The sequence below is a fragment of the Canis lupus genome, chromosome 30, assembly GCF_003254725.2.
Source record: "Canis lupus dingo isolate Sandy chromosome 30, ASM325472v2, whole genome shotgun sequence".
NCBI lineage: Eukaryota > Metazoa > Chordata > Mammalia > Carnivora > Canidae > Canis > Canis lupus.
Genome location: NC_064272.1, coordinates 17,347,719 through 17,357,683, shown reverse-complemented (window position 1 = coordinate 17,357,683; position 9,965 = coordinate 17,347,719). Strand labels below are relative to the sequence as shown.

At 42.7% G+C, this 9,965-nt stretch overlaps 1 protein-coding gene across 1 annotated transcript in view; it reads right to left on the bottom strand.

Annotated features, from left to right (window-relative positions):
• Window positions 1-2,655: 2,655 nt before the first annotated feature.
• Window positions 2,656-9,965, bottom strand: part of GLDN (gliomedin) — a 63,441-nt gene continuing 56,131 nt past the window's right edge. The window contains exon 10 of the mRNA XM_025472792.3: window positions 2,656-7,069. Coding sequence (XP_025328577.3) covers window positions 6,592-7,069 — 478 coding nt within the window. The 3' untranslated portion in view covers window positions 2,656-6,591. The remainder of the gene's footprint in view (window positions 7,070-9,965) is intronic.

Here is a 9,965-nt window from a genome sequence, read left to right as displayed (position 1 = left end):
ACATAGTAAAGCCCATATATGAAAAACTCATAGGTAACAACAATGGTAAAAAACTGAGATTTCCCTCTAAAATTGGGAACAAAACAAGGATGTCCACTCTCACCTCTTTTATTCAACATAATACAGAAAGTCCTAGCCATGGTAATCAGACAACAAAAAGAAATGAAAAGTGTCTAAATCAGCAAGGAGGAAGTAAAAATTTTACTCTTTGTAGATGACATGATACTATAGATAGAGAACTCTAAAGACTCTACCAAAAAAAAAAATCAGTAGAACTGATATATGAATTTAATAAGGTCATAGAATACAAAATCAGTATACAGTAATCTGTTGCAGTCCTATAACTAATATTGAAGTAGCAAAAAGAGAAATCAAGAAAATAATCCCATTTACAACTGCATCAATAATAATAGAATCCTTAGGAATAAACTTAACCAAGGAGCTTAGAGACCTGTACTCTTAGCACAATAAAAAACATAAAAGAAACTGAAGGTGATGAGCACTGGGTGTTATTCTGTATGTTGGCAAATTGAACACCAATAAAAAATAAATTTATTATTAAAAAAAAAGAAACTGAAGGTGAGACAAACGGAAAGCTAGTCCATGCTCATGGATTGGGAGCACAGTATTATTAAAATGTCTACACTACCCAAAGCAATCTACACATTCAATGCAATCTCATTTAAAATAATGCCCCCGTTTTTCACAGAACTAGAACAAACAATCCTAAAATTTGTATGGAACCAGAAAAGACCCCAAATAGCCAAAGTAATCTTGAAAAAGAACAAAACAGGAGGCATCACAATCCCAGACTTCAAGATGTATTACAAAACTGTAATCATTGAGGCAGAGTAATACCGACACAAAGACAGGTAGATTGATGGAATAGGAACAGAATAAGGATCTCAGAAATAAATCCACAATAATATGGTCAATTAATCTTCAACAAAGCAGGAAACAATATCCATTGGAAAAGAGACAGTCTCTTCAACAAATGGTGCTGGAAAAACTGGACAGGGACATGCAGAAGAATGAAACTGGACCATTTCCTTATAATACACAAAATGAAACTCAAAATGGATGAAAGACCTAAATGTAACATAGGAATCCATCAAAATCCTAAGGGAGAACAGGGCAGCAACCTCTCTGACCTCAACCACAACAACTTTTACTAGATATTTCTTTAAAGGCAAGGGAAACAAAAGCAAAAATGAACTACTGGGACTTCATTGAGATCAAAAAAAGAAAAAAAAAAAGCTTCTTCACAGCAAAGGAAACAATCAACAAAATGAAAAGGCAACCTATGGAATGAGAAAAGATATTTGCAAAGGACATATTGGATAAAGGGCTAGTATACAGAATCTATAAAGAATTCATCAAAATCAACAGCCCAACAATAATCCAGTTAAGAAATGGGTAGAACATATGAACAGACATTTCTCCAAAGAAGACATACACATGGCCAACAGAGACATGAAAAAATGTTCAACATCACCCATCATCAGGGAAATGCAAACCAAAACCACAATGAGATAATCACACTGGTCAGAATGGTTAAAATTGACAACTTAGGAAACAACACATGTTGGTGAGGCACTGTAAAGGAGAACCCTCTTACACTGTTGGTTGGAATGCACACTGATGCAGCCACTCTGGAAACCAGGATGGAGGTTCCTCAAAAAGTTGAAAAAAAAAAAAAAAGTTAAAAATAGAGCTACCCTACAACCCAGCAATTTCATTACCAGGTATTTATCCAAAAGATACAAAAACACTGACTTGAAGGGACACAAGCACCTCAATATTTATAGCAGCACTGTCAATAATAGCCAAATTATGAAAAAAACCCAAATGTCCATCAACTGATGAATGGATAAAGAAGATGTGATATAGGGATGCCTGGATGGCCTAGTGGTTGAGTGTCTGCCTTTGGCTCAGGGCATGATCCCAGGGTCCTGGGATTGAGTCCCACATCAGTCCCACACTGGGCTCCCTGCATGGAGCCTGCTTCTCCCTCTGCCTATGTCTCTGCCTCTCGCTGTGTGTCTCTCATGAATAAATAAATAAATAAAATCTTAAAAAATGTATGTGATATATACATATAATGAAATATCCCACCCATCGAATAGAATGAAATCTGGCCATTTGTAGCAATGTGGATGGAACTAGAGGTTATTATGCTAAGTGAAATAAGTCAGAGAAAGACAAATATCACATAATTTCACCCATATGTGGAATGTAAGAAACAAAACAGATGAACATTGGAGAAGGGAAGGAAAATTAAGATAAAAAACAGAGAGGGAGGCAAATTGTAAGAGACTCTTAACTCTAGGAAACAAACTGAGGGTTGCTGGAGGGGAGGTGGGTAGGAAGATGGGGTAACTGGGTGATGGCATTAAGGAGGGCTTGTGATGTAATGAGCACTAGGTATTGTATCTAAGTGATGAATCACTAAATTCTACCCCTGAAACCAATACTACACTCTATGGTAACTAACTTAATGATAAAGGAGCGATACTACTATTTTTTAATGGGATTTTTTTTTCTTTTTGCTTTGTAATTTTTTGTTTACAAAAGTCATCATCAGTTCATGCGTGGGCTACCCAACAGCACAGACCCTTTAGAGGAGGTTAGAAAGAAGCAGGTCAGGGCAACAGGTTCTCAAATAGTATTTTTCATTATTTGGCCCAGTTTTATTGTAAATTTGTTGTAGAACTAAGAACTCTTTTTGCTTATGCTGGTATGAAGTGTTAACTACCTAATCGAACAGGCCAATGGACAGAAACCGTGTGGCGTGGCCCTGATCCATTTCTGTGGCCCCTGAATCAGGCTGTGAGAATAATGGGATCACTCTGATTCTCCCTAGGGATGAACTATAAATGTAACAATAATTTCTCAAGAATTGTATAATTTTCATAGCACTTTTCATTTCTCATAGAAAAATGCGAGGAAGTAAGAATACTATTATACATTATACAGATGAAACAGGCACTGAGGGATGAAGATACTTGCCCAAATTCACACAAAGTCAGGTTTTATTGTTTTTTCTTTTTAAACCTGTCCTTTTTAATGTTTAGGCCAAAATGTTATGTTCAAGTTGCTTTGCCTATGCCAATAAATTAGCAGATCTTCATTGCATTTATCTGCTTCTGGTTCTAGTTACTAGCTTTATATAGTTTTCATGTTTTCCTATAGAGAACACAGTCCACATCAATGACTTTTGAGTTTTCCGGAGTTAGCAAATTGCAAGAGTTTTAACAGAGGAGCAACCAATATAATTCTTCCATAGTACTGTTTTGGGTTGTTATTTTTTCTTTTAAATGTTACATGTAAATTAACAAGAAATAAGAATACACTTGTTTCAACATGTGATTGTATTTAGCAGTGATTATTGTACTGGCTAACGTGAAGTAATGACAACCAGAAAAGAGCCATTCCTCAGGATTCATTCATTGTTCAGAATGGTTCAGACCTGTGGTTACAGACTGGAAATTATCGCTTTTAATAGCTTGCTATACTAGGTCACAGCAGTGGGGTGAAAACTGAAAAGCCCTATCTACACGCTTCTTCAGATGGTTTGACATCAAATAGTCACAGCCCACCTGTGTAGTAATGAACTTGGAAGGACTTGTGGCTCCTTCAAGGATCATAATATCTTATTTGAACCTTCACTTTGCAACCTTGAAGGTAATTAGACTGTGAAAGGGCCTAAGACCAGAACATTTCATTTTAAAACTTCCACCCCAGGGCTATTTCTCTCTCATAACATCTGTGCTTAGTGATACGCTGAGCCCATCACCGCCTGCATGGCTTCAATAGGACACATTATCAGTTTGAGAGAAAACGCTTTGAAACAGGGTCCAGCCTACATTTGAGGTTGGGAGGATGGTGTTATTTACTTTCCAGAGGAGAGCTATCTACATTAGATTAAAGAAGCATTAGAGTATTATCTGCTTTGATTCTGACATCAGAAGTGCAGATATTTGGAAAGTGCTTTAAAGCAACTTTGATTGTAAGTGACAGTGTAAACTTCTAAAATGATATCTTGGCTTTAAAACATTAGGCCTGTATGATCTATTTTAGCAGTGAGCCCAAACTTTTTTTTTAAGTAGGGTTTGCGGGCAAGAATGAGTAAAATCTTAATTTTTTGTACACGTAAAGACAAACTTTCAACCATATTATAGCATTACCCATTATACCTTGGTCAGACTCCATTGTCCCTCTGCCATGGGAAAAAAAAATCCCAGTATGAGTTTTTCTAGAAGTATAGGATTCCATACCCACAGTCAAAGGAGCCAGGATAGCTCAGATATCAAGACTGAGGCTTCTAAAAATTTTTTTCTAAAAGGAATATGTGCTAATTCAATAACCTGTTTTGGTTTCTACCATATATACAATTAGTATTGTATACTATATTATTACTAATACCACTGTTACTATGAAACTGTATTCATATCCAGGTCCCCTGTGTGCAGAAACAGCAACACATATATTTAAATACTTTAAAAGAAGACTAGTATTCATCAGATGCATTGATCTTAAACATGAAACTATTTTACTTTGTTACAAAACATGAATTCGAAGAGTTTTTTAAGAAGCTATGCTGACATGACACAACCAATGTGATAAAGTGGAGAACAAATTTCAAATATCTGCTATTTTGAGAATACAACAACAACAAGTCCCCAGTAGCTGCCTAAGTGTTTTCAGGAGTTAGGAGGATTTAAATATTCAAATCTGTAAAGCCTCTAAGTTTTAAAATGCTTCTTTTAATAAGGTATAAAGCCACCAACTCAGGACTGAGTATGAATTGAAACTTATGGGGGGAGAGGGGGGAACCTGGAGCATGTAGCTCTCCTCCTCCACACACAGGAATTCAATAAAGGCAAATTGATGAAAAATCTTTGCGTAAGATTTTCCCTAGGCCCCCTTCCTGGCTGTAGGACCCAGTAACTCTCCAGATTCCTCTCTCTTCTTAGCAGCCCTGCCTGGACCCCAGGCTGCATAATGTTTGAAGAACTGATTTGGCAGAAACATAGGGTATTCAGGTGCAAGTTAAGCTGGATTGGTCTCCTGGCGTCCAAGGAGACCAGATCATATTCTTTAAAACTTTATCAGTGGGATCCCTGGGTGGCTCAGCGGTTTAGTGCCTGCCTTTGGCCCAGGGCGTGATCCTGGAGACCCGGATCAAGTCCCCACGTCGAGCTCCCTGCATGTAGCCTGCTGCTCCCTCTGCCTGTGTCTCTCTCTCTCTCCCTGTGTCTCTCATGAATAAATAAATGAAACCTAAAAAAAAAATCCAAAGACTATTAGGGAAAGAGCAGTTTACTAACTGCTTTCGGGGAGGTCCCCTTAATTTTATACTGTTCTCACCCTTCCCCTCGACCAAACACTCAAACCATATAAATTATGCCTTCTTAGGGTGGAATAAAACAAAACATAACAAAGAGCCCGCGGTGAAGAAGCCCTTCCAACAGTCAGGCTCACTTTACATCCTAGACCAGGGGTCGGCAAACGTTTGCTGTAAAGGGCCAGCGGGTGAACGTTTCAGGCTTTGCAGGCCCCTGCTCAGATTCTTTGCAGCGACTCGGTTCTGCCATCGCAGAGCAAAAGCGGTTACAAGCTGGGCTACGCAAGCAAATGCTTGTAACTATTCTAACGCAACTGACAAAAACTGGCAGTGGGCAAGTTTGGCCGAAGGGCCATAGTTTGCCCGTCCCTGTTCTAGATAATAACCACATACGGTACCTCTCCCCGAAAACCACAAAGTGCTTCCCATGGTTCTAGCCAGACGAATGCTCCTTACACAATATTCTGTGCTCTGAGAGCAGAGGCGTCGCAGAGCAAGAAGCAGCTAGGGGGGCCTGAGGAGTCAACGTTTACCCCCAGCTGCAAACCAGCACTACCCGAGATGGACAGGAGCCTGAAGGGCCTGTTCCCGGTTCATTAGCAAACCCGAGCACGTAGCTGTGTCTGGCTTTTGCTTATCTTGAGCCGCAATCAGGAGCCGAGGGTAATTTTCATTCTGGTGCTGTGGTGGCAGGTGCAGAGGCAGAGGAAGGTAATAAGTTACGGTAATAAGGTCCCTCCGTAGCCTGAAAGGGTCCGTGCGGCCGCCCAAGACACTGAATACAAGTCAGTACTAAGGCTTTCACCGCTCAAGCAATCGGGCTTATCAGCTCCGACGTAAATTTGCTCAGCATGTGGCTAAATACCCCAAACAAAATCAAATATATAACAGTTGTGAGAGCAGCAACAGAGTTTCCTACAGGTAGAGGAAATCTTGCTAATCAGTTCTCACCAGCCCTTTCCTATTATCAGTCAGGAAAAATAAGGCCCTAAAGAGGAAGGGGTATAACTCACCCAGCCAGTCTGTGGAGAAATCACCAAATCTCAGCTATTTTGACTGCAAGTCTTTGCTATGTTCCCCTAAGGAATCTGAACTGCAGGGGGATTCCCTGACCATATCAACACTCACCTCCTGAGACTACGACAGCTAAATACCTGGTTACCCTAAAGACAAGATTTATGTTGGGGTATAAATGGTGCCAGAGAACATCTGAAAGTTACTGAGGGTGAACAGAATGAATCTTATCACTGGTTTAATGCCGATGACAAAAACTGCACAGGATAAAGCATTAAGTGGCCATCTTCCCACGAATATAAATACTGGTCTCTCATATTGTATGATAACATGGCAAGAACAGACTGGGAAGTTCTTAAATCAAAGTTAGCATTGATCTGTTTCCCTCCTAACAAATCAAAAGCAAATGTTATCCTCATATCCTTGGTGTCTGTGACATAAAGGATCCCTCGGGCAATGAAGGCGTTGCCGGCCTTGGTTTTGGGGTACGTGGTATTGATATGTTGCATCACAGAGAATGTCCTCTCATCCAGCTGGGCGACCAGAATGCTCGAGCCATCCACACTTGAAGCATAGATAATCCAAAGGCCCTTCTCATCCACAGCTAAATTGAAGTAAGTCTTGGAATTGGCAAAGAGGTATTTTCGATCAAAATACAGGGCGTTTTCAAGCTTCAGAGTTTGGGATGTTTCTTTGCCAAATTCAAATCTGAAATGCGTAAAAAGGTAGATATGAGTCAGCATTTTCGTGGACAATGGTAGTTTGGTTTGTTTGTGGCTATCTAGTAAACTGAGTGGGGCCTAGGATTATGCAGTTTTTTTTTTTTTTTTAAGGTTATTTGACAGAGAGACAGCATAAGCAGGGGGAGCAGCAGGCAGAGGGAGAAGGAAAAGCTCCCTGCTTTGCCAGGAGCCCAATATGGGGCTCGATCCAAGGACTCTGGGATCATGACCTGAGCCAAAGGCAGATGCTTAACTGACTGAGCCACTAAGCACCCTGGGACTCTGCATTTCTACATTCTAGGCCACGCTCTTTCCACTGGTCTACCCTATGCTCTGTACATCAAGGATGTAAAGGATAGGGATCCCTGGGTGGCGCAGTGGTTTGGTGCCTGCCTTTGGCCCAGGGCGCGATCCTGGAGACCCGGGATCGAATCCCACGTCGGGCTCCTGATGCATGGAGCCTGCTTCTCCCTCTGCCTATGTCTCTGCCTCTCTCTCTCTCTCTCTCTGTGTGACTATCATAAATAAATAAAAACTTAAAAAAAAAAAAAAAGGATATAAAGGATGGTGACTACATCTCAGTGTGCACCTGTGAGCCATGTAGCCCCAGGAAAATTCCTTACCCTCATGACTCTTCAGGTGTTTGCTAACCTCCTGAAATGCCCTAAGATTCTTAGACCTGCAAGGGGCCTTAAAAATGATCTAGTCCAGCCTTTTCATTTCACAAATGAGAAAGGAGAAGTGACTGGCCTGAGAATATAAGTGAGTAGCCAGAGTTTGAATTTAAGTTTTCTAACTGCAAGTTTGGGAGTTCTCCTTCTAACCTATGCTGGAGGTTTTTGTTTTGTTTTGTTTTTTAAGATTTTATTTATTTATTCATGAGAGGCAGAGACAGAAAGAGGCAGAGACCTAGGCAGAGGGAGCAACAGGCTTCCTGTGGGGTGCCTGATGTGGGACTCAATCCCAGGACCCCGGGATCACACCCTGAGCCAAAGGCAGACGCCTAACCACTGAGCCTCCCAGATACCCCCATGCTGGAGTTTTTAAGACAAAAGTGTCACAGCAGTCTCAATGAAGAAGAAAAGTGCCCGCTGAGAACAGATGTGGCAAAGTCATGGCCATGAAGTCCACTTTCTTGTCAGGAGAGTGACAGGATGTATTGAGCTACAGCGTGGACTCCCATGGCCCTCCGCTCCTGCAGGTGGCCTGATTTGCAGACTCTAAATCCAGACTCTGTCAAAAAGTTGATTATGATTCAAAAGTTACCTAGCTCCAGGAATGAAAATTCAGAAACATCAGGCTAAAATAAAAGAAAGGCACAAGAGGGAGCCATTGAGCAGCAGAAGAGCCGAGGAAAGCATGACTGTGGCTAACCAACTGGAAGCCAATTAAGTAAGTGCGAAAAGAAGCCAGAAGAAAGTGAGGGCTTGTAAGCGCTGCCTGCCCAGCTCAGCTCAGAGGCTTCTCCGTCCTCTGACGTCAGGACTGCCATCTGGTCCATCCTACCGTTGCTCTGGTCCTGGTGCCTAGCGGCTGCATTCCAAAGGGCTTATCCCTTGCAGGAGAAACAGGGTCTGATTCCAACCTGCCCCCCACCCCCATGACCCTCCATCCCCGACCCCCTGCCTGAGGCCTGGTAGAAGGCAGGGCTGCAGGACAGGCCTAAGCAGTGCATCACATGCTAAGCTTCATTAAAAGACTATGTCTCTCATGAATAAATAAATAAAATCTTAAAAAAAAAAAAAGACACTTTTTCTTGGAGTGGCCAATCCTCTTTCCAGGGCTCATTCACCCCAGAACTCCCTTATGGCCCTCATCCCTACGTAAAACCATCCCAGGGCCAGTAGGGAACTGCAGGATTTAATGAGGAGGAGTCACAGGGAGGAGCATGCCGGGAAGTGCTGACTTCTGAGCAGGAGGTGGGCTGGTTGCTGTTTTCTGTAGCACAAGACTCATCCAAATGATGTAGCCAGGGAGATGTTGAAACGATGGGGGCTCTGGTAGAGGGGATGAGAGGCCAAGGCGGGGATGCTTCCAGCCACAGCTGATGTGTGTCCTGTCCCCAGCCTGACCCACACTCTAACGCCAGCAAAGTCAGGTCCAGCTGGGCCTCTTCCAGGGGAGGAAGGTGGTGAGGGAGAGAGATGACAGGCCTAGTTTTCCCTTGGGTCCTTATCTCTTGTTTTGAATGACTGGGACTGTGGCTTTCATAACACTGGCGTCATTTCAGATAGGGGTACTGCTGGAAGGCTGCAGAGGCTCTGGGCCCTCCTCTCAGTCTGATGAGGACCTGCAGCCCGCAGGAGGTGGGGTCTCCTCCAAAGGCACACAGTGAGTAGGGGAAGCTGGACCCTGACTGAGTTCCCTGCTTTCTTGACTTGCCCAAGATGACCTGCTTCTGCCTCTAAAGCCTAGAGCTTGATTTCCTCTTGAGCCACAAAGACAAAATTTTAGCACTTCTTTTGGGGAGCCAGGAAGACACTGCTCGGTCTACTCAGGGGACCACCTCCCTTGGGAGAGCAAAGAGGAGGAGAGGTAGCCTGGTGAGGGTCCCGTCAGGACAACAGGTCAGTCAGAACACAAAGACCCCTGACTTCACACCGTCTTCAGTCTTTGGTCTTCAATGATTGGAGCCGTGATGGGACATTCTTCACACCCAAGGGTTTTCAGGATAAAACTGACTTCGGTGTGTGACACCTTCCTGACAAGGGAGCCCTCGGTTCTTCCTGCCTCTTTTCTCAAAGGATAAGAAGGCTTATCCTGATCTCTCTAGGTCTACTCTCTGGCTCTGTCCTCACTCTTGGTATCCCCACCAGCAATACGGCAGACCCCAGGCCAGGGCTGGGTCCTGGGGCTCACTCATTGTGTCCTGTGGTTCACTC